The sequence below is a fragment of the Belonocnema kinseyi genome, chromosome 9, assembly GCF_010883055.1.
Source record: "Belonocnema kinseyi isolate 2016_QV_RU_SX_M_011 chromosome 9, B_treatae_v1, whole genome shotgun sequence".
Taxonomy (NCBI): Eukaryota; Metazoa; Arthropoda; class Insecta; order Hymenoptera; family Cynipidae; genus Belonocnema; species Belonocnema kinseyi.
In genome coordinates, this window is record NC_046665.1 from 76,229,495 (window position 1) to 76,255,359 (window position 25,865).

Genomic DNA, 25,865 nt, shown 5'->3' on the forward strand with positions numbered 1-25,865 from the left:
AAGTGCGATTCTTTTAAGAGTGATACTAGTTCTAAATTGTGATGAAATTTTACAATACATTCAAAATTTGCATTAACCTCTGTGTTTTTATTTCAAATTGTGGGGCGGGGGTATAAAAGATCGCTTTTGCCTGGCCAATCTACTCAACATTCATTTAATAAATATAACTACTACTTCATCTATATGTTACATCATTCTGCACCCTAAGGGATTACCTTAAAAAAAATTTATACACGTTTTACATCACACCTAGAGGTCTTCATCACATTTTCGAGTTCTGGGAGAAAGAACGTTGGAAAATTGGTTTGGTTTCGCCTCGATTAGTCTGTTATTTTTTCTTGTCGAGTGGATTTGTGCACTGCGGCGATTTTATTCACGGGAAGTTTATTGTTACGGTATCGATCCACAAATTGCTGGACGGAATCGACCGTGATTTCAGCTCCGTCTTCCATGACGGCGTAGACTCCTCGGGGAATGTCAATTGCCGTGAGAAGCGGAACTGCGTCGTCCAGACCGACAAACTCGCGAAGAATGTCGGAAGTCTCGCACTGGAAAGGAAAACATTTTAGGGTTGAAGATTTTGGTGAATCTAAAAACATTAATTTTTTATATCTAACAGGCCTTAGCACTAAAAAGTTTCCTTTCAAGACATACCCTTTATAACTTGTGTAAAATTTGAAATGAATAAATACTCGTGGGATTAAAATTTGTTTAATTGTAGAGTTTTTGAAAAATTTTCACTCTTTTTTAAAAATCTGCACAATAATGTATTTTTTATGAAGCACACAAAATCTAGAAGCCCTACATAATAAAATAAAACTTTATTTCACTTTTTGAAGAAGTAGCTAAATTCCTTAATATTAAAAAAAATAATTTAAATAATATAGAAATTTGTTTATGTATTTGAAGTATGTACATTTACAACAAATTAAAATAAATTAATATAAAAAATTCATTTTCTTCCATTTTTATTGATTAACTAATATGTACGCGGTTTTGAATTCTTGCAAGAGTATTAAGAAATTTTTCCTACTATATTTTTATAAAAAAAAAACTTAAATCATTTCATTTAAGACCTACAATATATCCGTACTGAAAAATTCCCGAATTTATATTTATGAAAAAATGTGTGTTCTTTAAACAAAAATATTATTTATTTATTAAAAATACAATCATAAAATATTTTTATAAATGCCATTTTTTTCAATGTTTAAAGTTTTTAAATTATAGTTCGAATTAACGAAACTTCCCTCTAAATTTTTACTAGCCTAATACAATTTTCCAAACAAACTTTAAAGAATTCAATTTAGCGCTAATTTATATCGAATTTTTTTCAAAATTAAACATTCAATTATTGAGAACTTTTGTAAAAACTAAGAAAATGCTTTGCACATTTTCAATCAACATTTTTTGTCCAGAAATATAACTTTTCCAATTATTGTTGTTTTTAATTCGAACCATTATTTTTGCAATCTTTAAACATTAAAAAAAAGTTTGCTCAAAGAATATTTGATAATTGTATTTTTAATAAATAAATGATATTGATTAAAGAACAATTTTTTTACTTTTTTAAATTCAGGAATTTTATGATTCGAAAATTTTCTAGTTCCGAAATTTTTTAATTCGGCAATTTTGTGTCAGAAGTTTTATTATTCGAGAATTTGCCAATTCGGTAAAGTTATAAGCTGTTAGGGAATATTATTATTCGTGGATATATTGAGAACGAATTTAATTAAAAAAATTTAATTTATAAAATTCAATATTCCGCTTATTGTAATAATATATTCTCATTATTTTGAACCTGAAAAAATTTTTACGTAATAAAAAAAATTATTAATAATTTTTAGAGCTTTCGGAATTTGTTTTATTTTCAGGAATTAATAAAAAATGGAACTTCTCCGGTATAATCTTCAATAAAAAACACGAAAAAATGAAAAAAAACCAAAAGGAATTTTTTCATTGACACCATGTTTTCAATATCCCAAATTTCTGTTTTTTGATCCACCCTATTGAAGGTCTAGTTCAATGAAGTCGTAAATTAGTAACAAAGGGATTTTGAAATAATTTTAACATTGATTTTTTTAAAATTATCTAGCATTTAAATAAGGAGAATTATTCTTCATATTGTTTAAATTGAACCATAGTTAGTAGGGCATATCGAAAAAAATAGAATTCTTCATTCGCAGTTCTAATAGGGATAAAAACTTTCTTTTAAGAGTGCAAAACACTCCCCTAAAGTTTTATTAAAAATTTGTATAGCCTTTTAATTAGTTTAATTCTATTTTACCTCAATTTGTATCTGTATAGTAAAGAGCTAACAAAAATTTGTTTGCGTAATCATCCTTAAAATTTGATAAGAAATTTGTTTTAAAAAAGAAAACATTTCCACTCAATTTAGACATCGACAATTTTTTTATCGCGAAATAAAAAGTAATATTTTAGTTTTAAATATTTTCTTGAAGTTCAAACTCAATAAAAATTATTGTGATATCAAGCTTCTTTGTATATTTTTGTTGAAATAGAAGGAAATAGCGAAAAAGTCGATTTTTAAAGATTAAAAAATTCAAAACGACTGTTGTAATTAAAGTTTTGTGGAATATAATTTTTAAAGAGTTGAAATATTTTATTTAGATCAATGGGATTTCGGAGTGGGTTTAATTAGTTCCGCATGATCGAAGGGAACGATCAACATTCCAGTGATTATTGGACGTTCTCGAGGAATTTGTCAATTAAAGATGTTTTGTTACAATTAATTATTGAGTAAATTAACAGTAAGTGCATAAATATTGTCCCTGTATATTACATGACTTTCGATAATGATGTAACCGCAATTCCGATCCCAGATGCACACTTAATTAGAATCGAGATTTTCTAGAAACCTTCTTGTAAAAGGACTATTAGGGGCCATTAAAGTCCTAGGTCACACTACCAGATGGTGGAGGGTCAAGCAGGTTTAAAAAAATAATTCCTCTTTTTTTCCCCTGTTTCCAAGAAACTTCCCTCTTAACTCGTTTTTTTTTGCTTAAATGCGAAATGAAGTACTAGAAATCAATAAGAAAATCCAATTATTTTTCGTGGAAAGTTTTTTTTTGTTGGAATGTCTACCAAATTTTCTTAGCTGAAAATTTAACTAATCCATTTTTAACTAAAAATTTATTGTTTTTAGTTTAAAATTTACATTAAAAATTCATCTTTTTGTGTGATAGTCAGATACTTTATTGAAATTTGAATTACTTTGTTAATCATTTTTTATTAGTTAAAGATTGAACTATCTTGTTGATAATTCGTTTTTCCTGTCAAAAGTAATTTTTCAACTGAAAGTTCATCTAATCCATTTTTGGTTAAAAATTGATAGTTTTTAGTTGAAAATTCAACTATTTGGTTCAATATTTATTTATTTTATTATTTATTTATTTTATTTTTCGTAGAAAATTAATCTTCTGGATTGAAAATTCAACTAATTGGTTGAAAGTTGAACTACTTTATTAAACATTCACTAAATTCATTTTATTGTTTGAAGATTGGTTAAAAAACAATTCTATTAGTTGAAAACGCGTTTCTTTGGTTGAAAATTTAACTATTTCATTTTTAACTGAAAATTGAGGGTTTTTAGTTGAAAGTTAACTTTTTTGTGGAAAATTTAACTACATACTTGCTTGTCAGTTGAACTACTTTACTAAACAATCATTTTATTGGTTGGTGATTGAACTATTTGCTTAGTTTTTTTTTTGTTTTTAAATAGTTTTATTGAACTGCAAGTTCAGCCATTCTATTTTTGGCTAAAAATTGATCATTTTTAGTTTAAAAAAACAAACTATTTGCTTGAAAATTAACTTTTTTGTTGAAAATTCGTCTGTTTTCTAGAAAATTAATGTTCTGGAGTGAAAATTCAAATACTTTGTTGAAAGTTGAACTGCTTTGTTAAAAATTAAGTTTATTTGGCGAAGATTAAACTATTTTGTTAAAAAATTGATTTCTGTTGTTTAAAATTTTTTAAAAATTTTATTTAAAACTTTATTATTATATTTTTGAAATAGTAACTACGTCGCTGAACACTTGTCTTTTTAGATTAAAAAGTTATTCATTTGAAATAAAAATGTAACTAACTTCTAAAAAAATTCATGTTTTTGGTTTAAAAATTTAAATATTTGGTTCAAAATGCAAAATCGTATTTTTTGGCAAAAAATTAATTTTCTGGATGAATTTTATTTTGGTATTACAGTTCTGGGTTTCAAAATTCAACTGTCCTCTAAAAAAGTGGTCTTTATAATTCATAGATCCAACTATTTGTTTAAAAATGCGACTGTTTTTGGTTGAAGCTTCATATTTTTTGTTTGACAATTGGACCATTTGGTCGAAAATAAAAATATTTGGTTAAAAATTCAAATTTTTTTGTTGAAAATTCATCTCTTTTGCTTGAAAGGTCGAATATTTGGATGTAAATGTAGCTGTTTGGTAGAAAATTAGTCTATCTTGTTGAATTTGTAATATATTTCGATTTGAGTTTTCAAGCGTTTTTTTAGAGCTTTTTGGACTGTGTAGTTTGCTAAAATATTATTTTTGTAATATTTGTATATTATTTAAGGCCTTTAGCATTTTCAGTTAGAGGAAAAATGTTTCTTTTAAAGGGGAGGGGTATCGTATTTGTAACGTGACCGTGGGGGGTTCAAGCTTTTTGTGATAATGTGTGAGAGAAAGGGGAGGGGTGAAAAAAGTTTCAAAAATAATGCGTCGTAGTTTTTGAACTACCCCTTTCCTGTTTCACAAATATAAATAGCAATAATTATTTAAAACTAAGCTACTCCGTTTTTCGAATTCTATTATTACTTTTATTTTTATGTCAGGAATTGAAAACTATGCTTATGTTTAAGATTTTATGTTAGAGATTGAAAAGAGAATTTAGAGACTATTTTTCGAGTTTTAAAACAGAAACTTTTTCTCAAAGAATTCTGAAAAATATCTTTGGATTAAATTTTCTTACATCGAGTGCGATATGAAATTGAAGCATATCATCAAGATCGTCAAAATTTGGATCATAATCTGGTCTGTCTCTTCTATAAGCATCTGCGGCTGGCAGTAAAACAGTCTCTCCAAATTGAATTTCACAATCTTCTCCCTCTGAAAGAAAAAGAATAATCAAATTAAGTAAAAAATATTCTTTTAAACTTTAATTAAATAGACTAAGAACATTTTAATCTCAATCATTTAATCTAGTTAATTTAATCTAACTTACCGACGAAGAGAATAATAGCTGGTGCATCATGCAAAGAAGTTGCATATTTTTCTGTTAAAATATTTACGAGGCGACTCGTCCAAGGAAAATTCTGAAATTAATTTTCATTTTGGTAAAGAATCTCAGCTTGAATCATTAAGTAAACTTAATTAATAACAGCCAAGGAATGTGGATCGATATGGATGATAGAAAGGATAAAATTTCATAGGTTTGTAGAATTCTCTACTAATATCTACTTCAAAGAAATCTTCAGAATATGAAAATAAATAGAAAATTGAAACGTTGAGTTCTTGAAAACTTACTATTTAGATGAAAGTATTTTTATTAGTTATTTAGTAACACTTGCGTTGCTTTTGTTAGAAAAGAGTGATTAAAGTTTTAAAAAAATGTCTTTCAGGAAAACTTAATTACCAAGCCCTCAGGATCTTCTAAGAGTTCTGCTCGACCTTCTAGAGTAATAATGTTATCTCGGGGGTCGAGGATCACCAATGTAGGGATTGCCTGAACGTCCAGAGCCCTTGCTAATTTTTGCCTTCTCTCATCTTGAGAAAAAGGTATCCTTAACCAAGGCATTGTTCCTGTGTATATGTTGTACGACTCTTCACTCCTGCAAAAAGTAAGAGGAATTTTTGTAAAAGAAACAATGAATTTAGATGTTTATTTTATGTTTTCGGGTTCCCTTGCCCCGGACAGAAACCCTGTAGTCTTGGTCAGGTGTCCGTCCGATGTACTTTTTCGCCAAAAGAGGAAGTTGGGGAAGTTAGGGGATGGGAGTACAGGAAATCCTTAGTCGACTTCACTCCGACCCAGATGATTTTCTACCGTACCCTAGCCGAATTTATCCCGTACCCTATCCCACATTACCCAGTAAACTAGCCGACTTTATCACGAACCTTATCCGACTTTAACCCTGCCCCAGACAATTGCTTAAGTAATAGGTATGAGACAAATTAGTACTTAAGTACCAACTTTGCTTAAAAACTTTAAAAAGCCCAATTAGGGATAAAAGTACTAAAAAAGTTCCATTTTCTTTTTTTCGAAATTTTCACAAGTGCTGATGGGAGTTTTGTAGTACAAAAGTATCGAAAAACTTGCACCAGTTTTTTTTTAATAGGATTTTTTTAGGACATATTTTTAACTTTTTATGTACTTTAGCTCTATTTAAGGAGTAATTTCTTGGAACATAAATAATTTGGAACTTATATAATAAGTTTGTTCCGAAAATGATTTACACCTTATATAAATTTTAAAATAAGAAAGTAGGACTTCTCCGGTATTTTTGCCCTAAAAAAATTCTGCTTAAAAATATATATGAGTCATTTCCGGTACTTTTTTCCTAAAAAAACCTTTAGGATTTCTAAAAGCCTAAAAAGAATTATGGAAGTGACTGTTCCGGTACTTTTATTGTTCTGATTTTTTCTCTAGCCCCGGACAGAAACCCTGTAGTCTTGGTCAGGTGTCCGTCCGATGACTTTTGTCTTAAAAAAGTCCTTCCCGGAAAAAAATTTAACTGGGACTTTTTCGCTATTTTTTTACTACAAAAGCCTTATCAGCAATTGTAAAAATGTTGGAAAATGGAACTGTTTTTAGTACTATAGCTTTTGTCTCGAATGTGACGTTTAAACAATTTTCAGAAAAGTTATTACTCAAGGACCGTAAAGCCGCTTATGTAGGATAAAGTTGCCCACCAAAAAATTCGAACCAAATAAATTTCAAAATGAAGTTTGTGACCTCTGCTAATTAAAACAATCTTTATTTTTTGGCCTTGGAAAATTTGCTATTGAATTTTAAATTATGAATCAGGAGGTGAGCAACTTTAAGGGTTTACGGTACTCTGTATCGAAAACATAATTTCACTTATACTTATTTTAATAAAATATCTATATTTCAAGAATATTTGCATCTGTCGAAATAGCTTATATTTGCAATTATTATATTATTACAGTTTGGAAAACTTTCGAATTCTATCTCATAGTTCTAATTTTCTCAGAATTATCTTTAAATTTAAACCGAACATTTAACGTCAATTTGATTGATTTAATAATTAATTCATTTATTTCTTCAAATGACTTAAATACTTAACTTAAAGTTCATTACCCCGATTTCAGGAAACCTTGATTGCTGCCATTAATCAAGTCCTTTTAAAAATGTACTGATCGCTCTCATGGATGGTAACCGGATTGCGGTTCTCAAAGTTGAAAGACCGGTCCAATTTTCTAAGAAACGATCTCTTAAATAATATTTCAGTAACTCTTTTGATTTATTATAAGATTAATCAAGAGAGACAAGATTCTATAATCGCAAGTTCATATTTCATTCTCATATTTATAACTACAAAGTTATAGCTATTCGTAAAAAATATATTTAAAAAAATCTGGTAATCAGTTAATATAAACTCTAAAGGTCAATAGATACATCAAGGCATTTTTCAGTTTAAACAATATATATAGATGCATTCTTAATTATATTTAAAAGATACCCGAAATTTAGAACATAATATTCCTTGAAAATCTTAATGCCTTTCTGCTCATAAATATAAGACTGACTGGCAGCATCCAACGTATTTTATTTGATAAAGAAAATTTTAAATTTCTGCATTCTATACTGTAGGATCTTATACGCTTTGTCCCCGAAGGCAAGAGCAATGTTAACTTTTGCAATTAGATAAGAAGACTTTATAAGCTAAATTTTCGGTAATTAGTAAAAGCATCTATTAAGTTTGAAAATTAATCAGCTAGACTCTGGTTCATGAAACGCAATAATACTTACTTTAAGGCAATATTTAACAAATATATTTTTTATTAACATTTAAATAAAGTTTTATTTTAATTTGAAACTTATATTTCTGGTGACAATAAAATTATAATTTTAAATACTTGTTCGTTGACATTAAATTCATGTTAGTTAGAATGTCGTATTTTAGTCGAAGCGAGACTCGAAGTCACGCTATGCAGATAAGGCTATTCTGTCTGCACCCTGTTTTTTTCTTCTGACACCCTCTTATAATTTTTTTTCCGTTTTTCTGTTCTCCTGCTCTCTTATATGCTCTCCTTATCCTCTTTGCAGAAGTTTGATAACCGAACGGTAGCCGATCGATTTTCCATAAAGGTTTATGAAAGCCGTGGCACGATGAGCCTTTTCTGTCCTCTGCTTTCAGTGGCACTTTTTTTGCTAACACCTTTATATATACCTATATCGTTCACAGGCAACGCAATAATCTTCCCTCTCTGAAACATTATCTGACATCTCGCAATCTCACAGGTCTCGGTCGTTACCATAAAAAGTTCTTTGTTCACATGTAGGGTTCTGATATATCTTCATCTTCGAATATTGTTGATGCTAGCAAAATTAAATTATCTTACTTTTATTCCATATAAAGAGCATTTGAGTGTTTCAATAAATCAAAAAATTTAAACCTACACCATTTTCAAATCTTGTATTTAGCATAACTAAAATAAATGTTACTATCATTTTCTCAAAGAAAATCTCGAAAAGTGGAGAATGTACCTATCTACTCTTTTATCTCAAGTACATAGTTAAGGTGAACATTTAGTAAAAATAGCGTTTTTATGGAACTATATAAAGGCAAAGAGGAAGTGGTTAGAATGGAAATTCGCCTGGCATTTCTTGAATTTTCCAGACGTAGTTTCTCAATTTTCTACTAATGCTATTGCCAATAAATTAGGGGAAACGCCCTCGAGGTGTAGCATTCAGACTTCTATTATAGTACAGTCTTCCCAGAAATCTAATTTGCCAAAAATTTAGTCTTTGTACAACGATTAGGGACCATTCAAGTATACACTTACTATATAGAAAAAGCATATCAGAGGATTACATTATTATTGTAACGACCGTATTAGTGGCTACCACATGCAAAATAAATATTTAAGTAAATAATTATTCTAAATATTTCTTCATTATTAGTCGACATCCTCAAATAAAATAATGATTCGAATAAATAATAATTATAAATATTTTTTACAAACATAATTAGTAACATTATTTTACATGGAGTGGCCTACTTCAAATAGGTGGCGCAGTATTGAGATGTCACCCTATTTAATTGAAAAATCTTCGATTTTAAAAGTTTAAATTTTGATATTTTTAATTAAAATGGCAATGTTACTTTTCAAAAATTCGTTACTAAAATTCTGAATATTTTTAACTTAGCTCTGTTGAACGGCATAATTGTTGGATTTTCAATCATGAAAGATTGGAAGGATTCATTTTTCAATTTATAACGCATAAAATTTGAGATTATGTTTCATTTCGCCCACTTTCAAATTTCAATTACTCTATAAATAACTATGAATATTGAAATGTATCCTAAAATTTTACTTTAAAATAGTTTAATTATAAAAAATTGATTTCATTTTATTTTTTATTTTTCAATTGTCAATTTAAATACACAGTTTACGAAGTTACACAAAGTTAAAATTTTTAATTTTCAACTAAAAATATTTGAAAATATACATGAAGAATCATTAAATTGCGAACGCTTAAAAGTTTCATATACTTTAAACGATTTAACTCTAAAATCTTCAGAATATTCGAAATTCTACAATTAAGAATAGTCAAAATTGTAAGTTCTTATAGAGTGTGGATGGTTAAATTTTTTAGCTATTTAATTCATAACTTTTAAAAATTTTGAATTCCGACCAATTTTGAATCTAATTTTAAGTAATTTAAACATTTTATTATTAAATTTATCAAACTTTATATGCTTTCATGAGCAATTTTAATCAATTGTTAATGCTTATGATTAAAAAAGCCCATCTTCAAATGGTATATTACACTAAAACAGGATTTAAAGTTTAATTTAAAAAATGAATCAATTAAAGTAATTGATTTTTAATCATTTAAATTAAAAAAAGTACAATTTTAAATCATTACAGTTTATAATTGTGAAAACTTTGAGTCCCTCGATTAAAAATAATCTTATTTTAAATTATATATTTTTACAAGTAAGACATTTAATAAAATGAAAGAATATTCTTCCAAACTTAAAGAACCTTTCAAGAAATTTATGATCTGTGATTAAACTGAAGTACCTACAGCTTTTGCATAATGAAAATATTCACAAAACCAACCTTTAGGGATAGAAGTTCAGTGTCAGTAAAGCGTGTCTTGCCAACGTGAATTGCGGAACAGTAGATCAGAATCTTTGGGTAAGGTTGGGTATTTTTATCACCCCCTATAAAGACAGTATTCTTGAGCAAAAAATCCTAACTTATTTCCAAGAGGAAATATATCTCCAAAATTATTTCTTTGCGGCGCTGAACTTCAGACAATTTAAAAAATAAGTTTTTATACAAAAAGCATTCACTCGCAATTACAAGGTTTCCTACTAATGGCAAAAATGTCAATGATCCCTATGTTTACATACATCAATGTTTTGAAAAAATCTGGTTAAAAAATTGATATTCTCTGGAATCTACTGATATGGAATTGGAGAGAAGAGGGTCGCAAATAACGGTTCGAATAATAAATTTCCCTGAAATTCGCCAGTACTCTCGGATTCCAAACACAACGTTTTCCACGTTTACTGCGGTACTCCCTGAGGCGACGTAGAACGTTTTGATACAAAAATACGAAACTCACCGAGGTCGCGAATCTCAACCCTTCTTTTTATCCGAGCACATAATTTTTTGCAATATCAGGATTGCCGTGATTTCTTTATAAAAAATATATATTTCATTTTTCCTATCACTGGAAACTACTCCGCATTATTTAATTGCTTAATATAAATTCCAGATTCCTAAAAAAATCAATTTTGAAACAATTAGTTGAATTTAGAAAAAAATTAATCATCAATGAAACAATTGCATTCAAAACAATATGTCGAATTCTCAAACCAAAAATGTTAAACTTCAAACAAAAACAGTTACATTTAGAACCAAATAGTTGAATTTTGAATTCAAAAGGACAAAGTTTCTACCTAAAAAGACGAATTTTTGTTACAAAAAAAATTAATTTTGACCAAAAATGATGACTTATTAACAAAATAGTTTAATTTTTAAGCAAATAATAATTTTTTCAACAAAATAGTAGAACTTTTTATTAAAATGATGAATCTTCAACAAAAAATTATTTTTAATAAAGACTTTTAACCATACAGACCAGTTGAAATTTCAAACAAACAGTGCAATTCTAAACTAAAAACGTCAAAATTTCAACCAAAAATGGAATATTCAAATTTGCAGTTCAAACAATTGAATAGAAAAACAGAACTTTCATCCTAATAGATGGCTTTTCAACCAATAAAATGATTTTGTAACAAAGTAGTTTAACTTTTATCCAAGTACATGGTTGAATTTTCAGTCAAGAAGATTAATTTTCTACAAAATGGAAAATTTTCAATGGAATACACAATTTTTCAACCAAATACAATAATACATAGTTGAATTTTCAGCTAAAAATGATCAATTCCCGGGACAATCAATTCAGCCAAGTATGTAGTTGAATTTTCAACCAAAAATAAGAATTTTTATTGAACAATTTAATAAATTTATTTTCAACTGAAAACTATCAATTTTCAACCAAAAATGGATTATAGTTAAATTTTCAGTTATAAAATTAAGTTTCAATTAAAAAAAAAAACACGAATTTTCAAAAAAATAGTTAAATTATCAATCAAATAGTAGAATTTTTAACAAAAAGAAGTGAATTCTGAATCAAAAAGAGAATATAGTAGACCATTCAATAAACTATCAGCGAAAATTAATTAGATTGTCTTATGCATATTGAGTACTATTGATTCAGTTCGCATTGAAGCAAAAAAATATAGGCAAAGCTTCTTGTTAAATAAAGGGAAAATAGAAATTCTCTAAAAAGGGTAATTACATTATTTAGAGGAAAGAATGTGAAGCCTGTATTTAGATACTTGTAAAATAAAACAACTAATTTTTATTTGTTCAAGCATTTCGAAAAATTATTATTCACATTTATATTTTTTATGTGTGATTTCACATTCTGCGTTAACCCCTTCACCCCTAAGTTATAAATCGTAACGAAATCTGCTAACCCCCCACCTCCTGGCAATGTGACGTAGTTTTTGAACAGTCCCTGATGGGGAATGAAAAGTAAGTTAGTGCAATTCCGAGAATAAAAATATTGCAAATAATAGCCTATTATTTCATAATGAAAGGATATTTTTACGGAGTTCTTTAGAGAAAATGTAATTGAAAAAAGTTCTGTTTACAGTGACACGACAAAGAACACTCTAATGATTATTTTTTGGATTGTGTTTCCGCATGATTCGTCCCCTGGTTTCTAGTTTCCACCCATAAAATGGAGCCCTGGTAATAAGCAATAATTCTCCGACGTGAATCGCGCAGGGATCGCAGGGTTCTTTATCAGCTCTTACCACGGTCATTACCCCGTGCAGAGTTTTCTCCCTGAATGGAATCAAGCTCCAGACATTTCGAGACTCTCATTCCATGGAATTCAGAATAATTTACCTCGCCGTAACATTAATTTTACTTTATAATTAAAACTATACAGCCCATAAAGTTTTCAGGGTGGTATTACGGTTTTCTCATTACTACACCTGTGCGGACTCACTGAGAAAAAAGGAAGAGGAAAGGAGTAATGAAAACGAAAATAGTAACTGGAGATTATTTCTAAGAGGATTAAACATATTAAGAAAGAATGAAGTATGTCAGTAGGAACAGGGAAACGAAAAGAAATCTGTATAATTCCCTGTATTTGGCCGTTGTTAATATATGAAAAAGTATAAACTCTATAAAAATGTACATATTATATTAAAAAATCTATATTCTAATTTTGAAGTATACATAAGTCTTGTGAACAGGATGAAGATATTTCTTTTTTCTGTCTCACAGAATTAAAAAAGGTTTTACATACTATACATAGAAGAAAGTTTATCTATGCTCAATATTCATGGCATCAGAATCATTTTTGGATAAAACAACTTGTTTTCTAAAGAATTTAATATAACATTTATCTCGGCAGTTTAATAAAATTTCGTTTGAAAAGGTATGAGTATTCGAATTTTTAAAGTAAGTGACGCCGTCTATCAAAAAATTTGTGAACATTCATTTTAAAGTGTTGTACTTATATTATCTAAACTAATGTAGATATTTTTCCATTCTTCATTCTGATTTAATTCACCGTATTAGTAACAATTGTGTATAAAATAAAGGACAAAAAAACGATCGGGTTTTTGAGAAAAACATGTTTCAAACTCTTCAGGGAAACGACCAAATTTAGTCAATTTCGTAATTTAAAACAAAATTCGATGGCTTTGGAAGGAGAATGAAAACATCTTTTAGAATAAAATAGAAAAATTCAAAATATCAAATAGGTAATCATACCTTTTCCAACAAACTTTTTTAATGAAATCGCTGAAATCTTTGTCGTCTATAATATCCGTTGAAAAACAACATATTTCACCCGGAAACGATTCTGTAACATGAGTGTCACGTCCGGAATGTTCGTGACTTTCATTAATTATTTTTTTGCATTGCATTCGTCATATCCATTTAATGTAAGATTATCCCTTACATAATTATTACAAAATATATTGTTTGCAATCTAAAAAGATAAAACTATTGACTCCAATATGTCCTACTTGTCGTGGTTAGCCACTTTTACGATTCCTGACCATTCAATTAGAGTAAATTTACAAAGAATTCAAAATCAAACAAGCAGAAACAAGCAAGTTCCAACTAGCCATGAATTCCAGTTCAATTCAAATTTTACTGATCTCATTTAGTGCTATAATACTAATGATCAAGTTGAGTCAAAACGTATAATAAATAAATTTATTTAGTCTATTATTGTGCATCAACGGTTATTCCTCATACTAATTGGTACATCGCAATAAGGTAATGATATATCAAGCTAAATAAATTGTTTTTCATGAATGATTCCACCCATGTGAAAAAGTTATATATAATTTATATATAGTAGAGAACACACTGATATTTTTCTTTGGTTTTACATAGAAAAGTTCATAAAACAAATGAAAAATATTATTGTTATATTTCACTATATATAACTTTTTTACCTGGGCAAACAAACATTTTTATTTTTCAGATATGAACTATATGGCGATGATAAACCAAGAGCGTGATATTACCGAAACTAAAAGCGCAACATAAACGTTAAACACAATTAACATAAAGTGTAATTTTACATAACCTATTTACATCGTAAATTCATTAGAAGCACTAATTTCATTACCGCCGTTCGAAGCGCAATGCTCTGTACAAAAAGTGAACAGTATGTTTGCCTTTGTTGGGGAACCCCAGCCTCAACACAAAATTTTTGTTGCAGCAAATCTTTCATCGGAAATCGATGTAAAGTTTATCATCTGTTTTTTCTGTGAACGGCAAAGAAAACGAAACAGAACGCAACGAAACAAATCCTAGAAACTTGCAAAAAAAGGATTTTTCTTTAAGAAAGGAAAGTTTTAAACTTAATAGTATAGCCAATCAATATTCATTACATGCGCAATAATACACTCCATGAAAAATGTATTAAATTGTACAAGTGACCAATGAATATGCATAAATGTATTACTATTTTCAATTTCTGCATAAAAAATCATTAAAAAGGTTTACGTACCTTCGATTATCACAGATTAAAAACATGTACTCAGATTATATAACATCTACATTGTTACAAATTATGAATATTAAAGTATATTTAAATCGAAAAATTACAAATTATGTATCTTATAACAATTTTTAAATATAAGGACTCGATTGGATCAAACATTTGATTTTCTTTAATTTCACTTTCTGCCGAGGATTCGAGTAAAATAAATTCACCTCCGTATTCGAAAGGGGGAAGGTGCCTGATACTGCGTATCGCCAAGCTGCTTCATTAAGGAATAGAACGGTCTGCTTTTGTTTATTATCTCGCTAAAAGTATAAATGTCAAAATTAATCAAAAAAATACATGATTCAATATTTAGTACAATTGAATATTGATTCTTTATAAGTTTATATGGACTCAGCCGAACTTGATTTCATATTGTACGGAGTAGTCTATATGAAATTTTTAAAACTTCTGTAAATTTCATTTTTGTAGCTCGACTTTTGACAAGATTGAATAAAAACTTATTTACCTATACCAAAAATGATCTCTTCATTAATCCTTTGAATAAAAAGTGCATTATGAAGATCGAGGGTGGTTGAGTTTGTAAGGAACATTATTCATGTAACTTTTCACATTGGAAGCATGCCTTTTCATAAGTCTCTTCTAACTCGAGGCAAGCTCGCCGTGTTACGAAGGTAATCTCTCTGACACGAAGTTCAAGTGCACCGCATTTGCTTTAAAAGAACACACCGTCGGGTTTTTCGGTTTTAGATCTCTCCCCTTTTCTCCTTTTTTATTATTTATCCCTCTTCTCTTCACTCCAAGTCTCCATCTCCCGACGCGACTGGCTCAGTTCCAGAAAAATCTCTTCTCCATACGCCTTTCGATTAAATTTAACATATCAGATCATAAGGTTTCAAATATTCTACACGTATAAAAAATCTAGGCGTGGTTTTTCTCAAAATATAAACCTCGGCTTCTTTGAAAATAGTTAATTAATTTATATCCATGTGGATACATCTAGACGGGATGAATCTTGTGAGCTTTAAGCCTTCCCTCTTCAACTGTAACAATACTAGATGAAAATAATCCACTTTTATGGTTCAAAAAATAATTTTTACACAACTTCATTTATTTCGGTCGAATTGCACTTGTTATACTTTTAATTTAAAATCAGAGGTTAGTCATAAACAAAATAATATTTCTGAAAACAAGGCATTTTTTTAGAAAATGTTGAATTTCAGGTCGAGAGAAGTTTGTGTTCTCCGCTATTAGGCTATTAATATCTACGGTTCTAGATATAAATTTTTTCTTTGTGATAGTGTATCCTTAGATTCACCTAGTACCTACTTCCACTTCTGCAAGCATTAAAACTTTCTAAAACGAACATAATTTGTTTTCGAAAACGTATGATTTGCAACTAAAGAAGATCAATATTCAACCAAATAGTTGACTCTTGACAACAAAAAATGTCAACAATTTAGTTAAATTTTAAACCAAATTTTGAACCAAAATAATGAATCATTCCCCAAAAATGAATTTGCAAACTAAATTCTTGAACTTCCAAATAAAAAAAAACGAATTTTTAACAAAGAAGCTAAACTTTAAAAAATTATTGAAAGGACCCCGCACTAAATGTATGAGAAAATGGCTTTCGGTGGATTTAGCTGAAACTTTGTAATTTTTAAGGTTATAAGTGCCAGATGAAATATCCGTAAAAAAATCCAAAAAATGGACAGTTTTAGCGCTATGCGGCGCTAAGCGCTCAAAATCAGTGAATAAAACGAATTGCAACAGATTTTGTTACAACAGCGATGTCAACATAGAAATCACGGTTCAGATCATGGTCTGCCATATTTTCGCCTACACCGTTGACTCATATAGCGCGCTTCTCAAAACGATCAAACGCTAAGTGCCCAAGATTTTAACTTGACTAAATAATCACTTCTTTAAAGGCAGAAATGGTACCCAAAGTAACATTAGTAACTATTTCGCACATACCGATAATAACATTCTACCCTTCGCAAAAGGGCTGAACGCTAAGCGCTCAAGATCAGCGAATAAAACCAATCCTAGTAACTTTAGCGACAAAAGCGATGTCACTATAAGAATCACGCATCAGAAAGTATTCAGTAATATGTTTAGCCAAACCAATGAGTTATATTGCGCGCTTCTCGAAACGGTCAAACGCTAAGCGCCCAAGATTTGAACTTGACTAAGTTATTACTTTTTTAAAGACAGAAATGGTATCAAAAGTAACATTAGTAACTAGTGCGCACATCGATAATAACAGTGTACCCTTCGCCAGAGGGCCGAACGCTAAGCGCCCATGATCAGCGAATAGAACCAATCCTAGTAGGTTTAGCGACACAAGCGATGTCTGTATATGAAATACGCATCAAGAAGTGGTCAGTAATATGTTTAGCCAAACCAATGACAATATGAGTCAACACCGTTGACTCATATAGCGCGCTTCTCAGAACGGGCAAACGCTAAGCGCAGAAGATATGAACTTGACTAAGAAATCACTTTTTCAAAGGCCTTTCCCAAAAGAAATGACAGACAAACATACCGTCGTCGATGGAAATAATGAGTGAATGCTGCATGATGAACGACTGTCACTTTTTAAAGCAAAAAGCGAACGACTTCAGAATGAGCGACGAACTGAAAGTGTGTTTGAAGGTATGTTTGTCCGTCATTTCTTTTGTGAAAGGCCTTTGAAAAAGTGATTTCTTAGTCAAGTTCAAATTTTCTGAGCTTAGCGTTTGCCCGTTCTGAGAAGCGCGCTATATGAGTCAACGGTGTTGACTCATATTGACACTGGTTTGGCTAAACATGTTACTGACCACTTCTTGATGCGTGTTTCATATACAGACATCGCTTGTGTCGCTAAAGCTACTAGGATTGGTTCTATTCTCTGATCATGGGCGCTTAGCGTTCGGCCCTCTGGCGAAGGGTACACTGTTATTATCGATGTGCGCACTAGTTACTAATGTTACTTTGGATACCATTTCTGCCTTTAAAATCGTAATTACTTAGTCAAGTTCAAATCTTGGGCGCTTAGCGTTTGATCGTTTCGAGAAGCGCGCAATATAACTCATTGGTTTGGCTAAACATATTACCGACTACTTTCTGATGCGTGATTCTTATAGTGACATCGCTTTTCTCGCGTAAGTTACTGGGATTGGTTTAATTGGCTGATATTGAGCGCTTAGCGTTCAACCCTCTTGCGAAGGGTAGAATGTTATTATCGGTATGTGCGAAATAGTTACTAATGTTACTTTGGGTACCATTTCTGCCTTTAAAGAAATGATGAATTAGTCAATTTAAAATCTTGGGCGCTTAGCGTTTGATCGTTTTGAGAAGCGCGCTATATGAGTCCACAGTGTAGGCGAAAATATGACAGACTACAATCTGAACCGTGATTTCTATGTTGACATCGCTTTTGTAACAAAATCTGTTGTAATTCTTTTTATTCATTGATCTTGAGCGCTTAGCCCCTCATAGCGCTAAAACTGTCCATTTTTTACGGATATTTCATCCGGCACTTATAACCTTAAAAATGACAAAGTTTCAGCTAAATCCACCGAAAGCCAGTTTCCCATACATTTAGTGCGGGGTCCTTTCTAACCAAAACAGATTTAATTCAAAAAAGTTTTCGATTTTAAATAAAAGACCGTTGAATTCAACAAAAAAAAGATAAATTTTCACCAAAAAAGTTAATGTTCAACCAAATAATAAATTGCTAAATAAAAAACGATTAGATCTCAGCTAAAGATATATTAGTGGACATTTCACCAAGAAAGGATTAGATTTCAACTGAAAATAGTTAGGTTTTAAACCAAAGAAACGAAATTTCTACAAAAAGAGATGAATTTTCAATAAAAATTAAGTAGCATCAACTATCTTACTTAAATTTTTAGTTAACAAAAATTAATTCTCTACAAAAAATTAAATTTTCAACAAAATATTTCAATTTTCAACATAGGAGAAGAACTTTCAACTAAAAATAAATTTTTACCCAAAAAATTCATTTTTATCAAGAACATCTCTTTTAGATCCCTGTTTTTGTATAATCTTCATAATATGAATTGTCTGCGTAACTGTGTAAAGTTAAAGATAAAATTATTCAAAGATCTGTAGGCTTTGATGTACACATTATCATCGTGACACTCACGCTACGCGCTCAATTTTTTACAGACATTTTTAAATACATTTATTTTCTGAATTGCCTTGCTACAATCCTTTCTTCAGACATTATTCTCTATTTCGAGTTGTCATTCTAAAAACCTCGCTAAAAACAGAATTTTTGTTTTCATATTATTTCTGATGGATAAAAAAAAACTCATATGAGTATTATTTTATACTTTTTACGTATCGCGCGTCTCTTGGCGTAATATGGAGCTTTTTAATTTTACATATAAATTTCACAAAATGAATCAAAAACGAGGAGTTCTGTCAAAACATGCTTTGGCTTAAAATATTGTTTTTAATAATTTTTTAGATAAATAAAAGCAAAATGACAAGTCCTATAAAAAATTGTTAAAATAAAGTTAGTAAGACTTTTTAAAAGATATCGTATATTTTGCGTTCGGCTCAAATTTTGAATTTTGGATTTTCCCATAGTATTTCCAATAAATAAAACCAAAATGATTTGCACTATCCCTAAATCTAAATGGTTGAAACAAATTTTTCACATCTCTTTAGAAGCAGCAATTCATCGTTCGAACTTTTTTCCGCATCTCAAGTCATTTAGATAAAAATATGAATTTTCTATTTTTTCATGGTATTCGATAAATAAAATCGACATGAGAAGTCCTACAAACAATGTATTTTGAATATATCTATAGGACTTTTCAAAAATTATAACAACATTCTTTATGAGACTTTTTCCCAAATTTTGCGTGGTTTCGCTCAATATATTATCAATATATTTTCGATATTTTTCATAGTATTTTCTAAAAAAAATATCAAGTTTTACCAAAAACTGGTTAAAACGAAAATGATGTGTCTTTTTAAAAGTTATAGCTCCTTCTTTGAACTTTTTTACTTATCTGTCGTCGTATGGTTTTAGATTAGAATTTTCGACTATTCAATTTCGATGCATAAAACACTAAAAACGAGACCTACCATAAAATGGTTAAAACAAAAATTATAGATATTTTAAAGGGCTTAAATTATTCCTCTTTAATTTTTTTAAGTATATGTCGTCGTTTGGCGGAAAGATGGAATATTCGATTTTTGGCGAGTTTTGTAATGAAAATGTAATCATCAAAGCCGTAGGTGCTTTGAGAACCTTCTTTAAAAACAAATCGAAAAAAATTTCTGTTACAATAAATTTATGGCTGTAATTCCTCAGAAGTTAAAATCACAGTTTTCAATTTAAGTTATAATATTTATGATACTTGAAAAAATGTAGTTAAACTTTACGCATGAAACGTACGAAAACGAGCGCGAGAGCGCACCCGCGCGCCTTGGGCGCGCTCAAACTTGATCCGAAGCGCCGCGCACGCAGCGAACATATTTTTGCGAGAGTTTCGTGTTTAGTAAACACGACGTACATAGGCATACGCCATGGTCAAAACTTGAATTTCGGCTTCAGGAGGTCTCACAACGTAGAGATCCGTTGAAAAAATGTGGTTTCAAATTTCGGACAATTATAATACTTTCTCAGATGAGAATTCTAACATTGGTTATTAAAATTTGCATTTAAAAAAATGAACCTTTTTCAAAAAAATGCAATGAAGTAATTGCATTTTAACCAACTTTTCAAATCTTATACCAGAAATAGAGTCCATTTAGAGTTACATTTTTTCTTTAAAAAATTAATGTTTAACAACACGAAAAAGAATTTTTAACAAAATAGTTCAATTTTTAAGCCAGAAATATGCAGTTTTTACAAAACATTCACATTTTTAACCCATAAATATGAATTCTCAATAAAAGACTTTAAATTTCGACCAAATAGTTGAATTTGCAAAAAAATAGTTGAATCCTCAACCAAACCGGATTAGTTTTCAACGAAATAGATGAATTTTGATTTAAAAAATGTGAAATTTTTACCAAGCATAAATTAAACAAAAAATAAGAATTTCTATCCAAAGATTTGAAATTCTAACCAAATTGTTGAATTTCTAACAAAATAATTAAAATTATCATCAAAAAATATGAACCAAAAATATAATAGTAGACGAAATGAACAAAAAAATTCTGAAATTTTTACAGAATCTCTGTATTGTGCCCTTCTATCGTGTCTCAGTTTTTGCAAAAATTGTCTAAACCGTTTAGGCGTCAGGCTAAAATATGTTACATTTTCTATAACTTGGGATAGGCTTTGTGTCCGTAAGATCTGATTTTTTATAATCCTTATTTCAACATCCAAATGGTCAGCCCTTTTCTTATTGCACCATACTTTAGATAACAATCTAATAAATGTACAGTCCCAATTAAAAAAAAATCCTAAAAATATAATGTTCTCCATATAAAACCTTTAAAAAATGTAAGAAATTTCTTCGAAAGCTCAAGTTTCGATTTTCCAATGTCCTGTGCATTTGGCTTATATTTTTCCCCACAGTACTCAACGAAGTGAAGTTATGGGGTGGTATAAATAAACGGTCATAACTTCTATGTGGCACAAAAAGATTTGACACTCGACAGTTTCTAATTTCATAAAAATTCATGCAATTGATCTTTGCTAATGAATAGAAAATAAAAAATCTTTATGAAACCGTTACAAATTGCTTCGGTCGAGTTTCGGCATTAAATTGATCAACCGGCATTTAGTTTAGATGAAAACAAAACTAATTTTTTTTCTTCATGAAAAAAATATTTAAAAAACTAAATTGGTTTAAATATCTTTGACAGGCAGATTTTACAAACTACCACGAATTTGTATTTATGGTACGTGGAAGTGCACTTAGAGAGCTACTTCTATCACGCGTCTAAAAGCATGAATCTTCACTAAAACTTTAATAAGTTTTACGTCCTGGGGCTTTTGTACTTTGTTCAGTTTTCATTTTCATGGGACATCTGTACGAGAATAACTCATTCAAAGTACGGGTATTTTATTAGGTAATAAAATAAACTTTACTTTGATGCGAAATAAAATTGGTAAGTACCATCATTCGTAATTTACTGAAAATAAAATACCACAAGTGTTTAAGAACTTTTCACGTATTTATTTTATAATTTACTGTATAATAAGTCTGTGTTAATTCTCTTCGTAAAAGTACATATAGGAATATAGACACTTAACAAATCAATACGTCAAGCCGGATAATAATAATTGCAAAAATATTTTGCAATAGAAAAACATAGATTTTGAACTTACCTGTCGGAACTGACGAAGATCACTTCGAAATTATGTCCTCTCTCTCGAATTCTTTGATATGTATCCACCAGTTGGGGTGTGAAGGCCTTACAAGGTGGGCACTGAAATAAAATTCATAAGAGAAATTAAGCATTGAAATGTCTGTAATTTTAAGAAAAAATTTCTTCTCAATTCTACAATAGTGATTTTTTTTATGTGAAAAATAGAATTTGTTAGTCCTTTCTTCAAAAAACAGAATGAAAAACTCTGATTTTAAAGCAATTTTTGTTCTGGGTTTTTCTAAAAATGATATGAACTATTTTTAATTGGTTATTGGTCGAGGCAGATAGGAAAAGGTCAGGGACTTTGAAAAAATGGTACAATTTCCATAAGAAGCACTTTTAGTCATATTTTCTTGAATTAGTTTTTAATAACCTTCTTAAGATTAAAAATTTCAAAAGATTTGAAATATTTTAGGGAATTTTAAAAGATTTTACGGAATTCTAAATAAATTTAAATTGTTTGAAGGAATTCCAAAGGATTTTAATGATTTTAGGGTATTTTCGAAAATTTCAAAGAATTTTGAAAATCTCTTAAAAGTTTCAAGGGATTTCAAAAGATTTCAAATATTTTAGGGTATTTCAAAACATTCCGAAGAATTTAAAATAAATTGTAATAATTTCAAAGAATTTGAAAGGATTTGAAGGCCTTTTAAAAGATTCTAAGAGACGTTTTCAAAGAATTTCTGAGGATTTAAATGAATTTAAGGGATTTAAAAAAATGTATGAGTTTTTAAAGAATTTAAATTTGGGGATATTTTAAGAGATTTCAAGGGATTTTATATCATGTTTTAGGATCTCAAGGATTTTTAGTAATTTTAAAAGCTGTCCTCAAGAAATGTTAATAAATTTTCCAAGTTTTCAGGAAATATCAGATTTTATTTTTGAGGATTTTGTTAAATTTTAATGCATTTCAAATAATTTATTCTCAAGAATTGAGGAACTTCGTAGAATCTTAACGATTTGAAAAATATTTCAAGGTATTTCCAAGGACTTTAGAGCATGTTTAAGATTTTACGAAATTTAAAAATATTCCCAGGAATTTTCAATTGATTTTAATTATTTGAAAGAGTTTCAAAAAATTCAACAAATTGTAGGATATTTAAAAAAATTGCAAGTAATTTTCAAGTACTTTAAAGAATGTCAAACGATTTCAAAATATTTTATAGGATTATTTGAAAAACAAAAAAAAACTTAATTCATTTGAATAATTTGAAAGGATTTTAGAGCTTTTTAAATATGTTAGGGTATTTTAAAAGATTCTAAAGCTTTTTCAAAAGATGTAAAAAATATCAAGGAATTTCCAAAGATTTTAATAATTTTTAAGCACTTAAAAAAGTATCATGCGGTTTTAAAGAATTTCTTAGAATTTCGAAAGATATAGAACAATTTTACAGGACTGATAAGGTTTTAAAATATTTTAAAAGATTCCAAGGGATTTTATAAAATTTCTGAGGATTTCAGTGATGAAATTACAGATTTCATAGAATTTTACGGGATTTAATAATATTTTAATAGATTTTAAAGAAATTATTTATCAGAAATGAGGGTTTTCGTAAGGTTTGGCAGATTTGAACAGATTTGAACTCGACAAGAATTCTTGTTAATTTATCCAGAAATTTTCTTATTTTATTTGAATTCTACTGAATTTAATGGGTTTTTAAATTTGTTAAAAAGTTTTAGTTTAATTCATCCTGAAGTCTTATAAACACAGCTCGAATTTGTAGGCATTTTATTAATTGACCTTGAATTGCCTCAAATTGATTTAAACTCATTTCATAGTTACTAAATTTAATGCATTTTTTCATATTTTTAAATTGTGTTTAATTCATTTGAATTTTTATGAATTTCATCGAATCCTTTTGAATTTTTTTAAATTCAAAAGAACATTAGTCATATTAGTAATAGACAATAGTAACTTTTTGGGTTAGTAATTGATCATTTTTTGTGACTTATTTGGTTTAAAAAGGTCTCTTTTTAATTTTTCATTCTATTTGTAAAAAATGTTATATGTTAAGAATGGCACAAGATTAGAATTTGTATCTTTAAATATTAATAGCCAGGGAAAAGTCAGAGAATTTTGAGAACAAAGTTTTTCGGTCAACCTGTTACAGTTTTAATCAAACTAACAACTCAAACTAACAACATTTTTATTGATTAAATTAAAGATTCTTTAAAAGAATATTTTTTAGGAAGAACATTTTTTTTGTTTCTAAACCAAATCAAATCGCTTTGATGCCCAGACCAAACTTTTTTCTCAGTGCAGCTTACAAAGAAATAAAATCCGTATATTTTTTCGGAGATTTGGTAATAAATTTCTTTGTATTCAAATCTTAAAATTCAAGGTCTTCCTCCGGCGACTGGTTCCAGGAAAGTCATCGCCTGCAACCAACATTCTACTACTATTAATATCGTACCGACATAAAGGAGTTTCTATATAGGTATTTAACTGAAACTCCAGCCGACTGCAAAATTAATTTATATGTGTCTAGAAACTCATATGTTGGAAAATACAATATGCTTGCATTGAACAGGTTCAGGTCTTCTTATTTTTATTGAAAAAAGAAAGTAAAAAATTTCACGACGCTAAAAATTCAGACCACGTGACTGCGTAAACCGACCAGACAATCCAATATGCGACGTGTATCCGACCTAGCGGATAGATGTCTGGTGCTTCACGGTGGAAAGAGGAAAATTCAATGATACCCCAAACCCGAGGGCAACAGTGATGCATGTCCCCAATTCCCTCGGAAAAATTTCCTGATTAAATTTAAAGAGGGGATGCTAGCTTCTGGAAACCGAATTTCTCATCATTCTACAACCCACAATCCTGCATCCACCTGTGAATTTATCTAAAACTTTTTCTTTGTATTTTGCTTTTAAAATTTAACCTGGATTCTGGATCCTCAAGATAAAGCATTAGAATTTTTTCTTTTGATTTCTTTAATTCTTGAACTTAAATACTAGGGGAAAGTCGGGAAACAATGACCATCGCCGTTTGACAACAAAGTTTGCATGCAAAAATAAATTTTGGCCTATGCGTTTTAGATGTTTTTTTTTCTGAGTCTTTTAAATTTTGAAAAGATTACGTGTTTGGATTTTTTACGAAATTCGGTTACTTTTGTATCTAACAACAAAATTAACATTTCTGTTTACTTTTCAGAAGTACCTTTTTTTAAAAAAAAATAATTTCAGATTTATCAAAGAAGATCTGATGTTCGTACAAAAACTATCTATAAATAATTTCCAGTAAGTGAGAACAAATTAACCCCTTCGCTGGCAGAGAGAATTACAAAAAAAGTGCAAAAAATGGCAGGAATATTTGTTATCCTGAAAATTTGTATCCTGGGCTTTTTGATGTCGCTGAATCCGAATCTCAAGTCAAAATTCAGAAATTCAAAATGGCGGATCCAATATGGCGGAAGAAAAAAATGGCTTGATTTAGATAAATCTTGGTACTTACGGGTTTTTGGGGTCGTCGAACCCGAAACTTTAGTCAACATTCGAAAATTTCAAAAGGCGGATCCAATATGGTGGACGAAAATACAAAAAAGGCTCAATTTGGATAAATCTGGGCACTTACAGATTTTTGGGGTCGCTGAATCCGAATCGGAAGTAAAAATTTGCAAATTTAATTGGCGGACGAAATGTAGTAGATCCTACTACTCCGTTTAGTATATTCTACGAAGCCAACAGT

At 29.4% G+C, this 25,865-nt stretch overlaps 1 protein-coding gene across 2 annotated transcripts in view; it reads right to left on the bottom strand.

Annotated features, from left to right (window-relative positions):
* Nucleotides 1–27: 27 nt before the first annotated feature.
* Nucleotides 28–25,865, bottom strand: part of LOC117179361 (nucleoredoxin-like) — a 99,760-nt gene continuing 73,922 nt past the window's right edge. For both annotated transcript variants that reach the window (XM_033371063.1, XM_033371062.1), the window contains 5 exons: nt 22,131–22,231; nt 5,645–5,840; nt 5,234–5,324; nt 4,982–5,118; nt 28–548 (listed from right to left, as the gene is read on the bottom strand). In XM_033371063.1, coding sequence (XP_033226954.1) covers nt 321–548; nt 4,982–5,118; nt 5,234–5,324; nt 5,645–5,840; nt 22,131–22,231 — 753 coding nt within the window. In that variant the 3' untranslated portion in view covers nt 28–320. The remainder of the gene's footprint in view (nt 549–4,981; nt 5,119–5,233; nt 5,325–5,644; nt 5,841–22,130; nt 22,232–25,865) is intronic.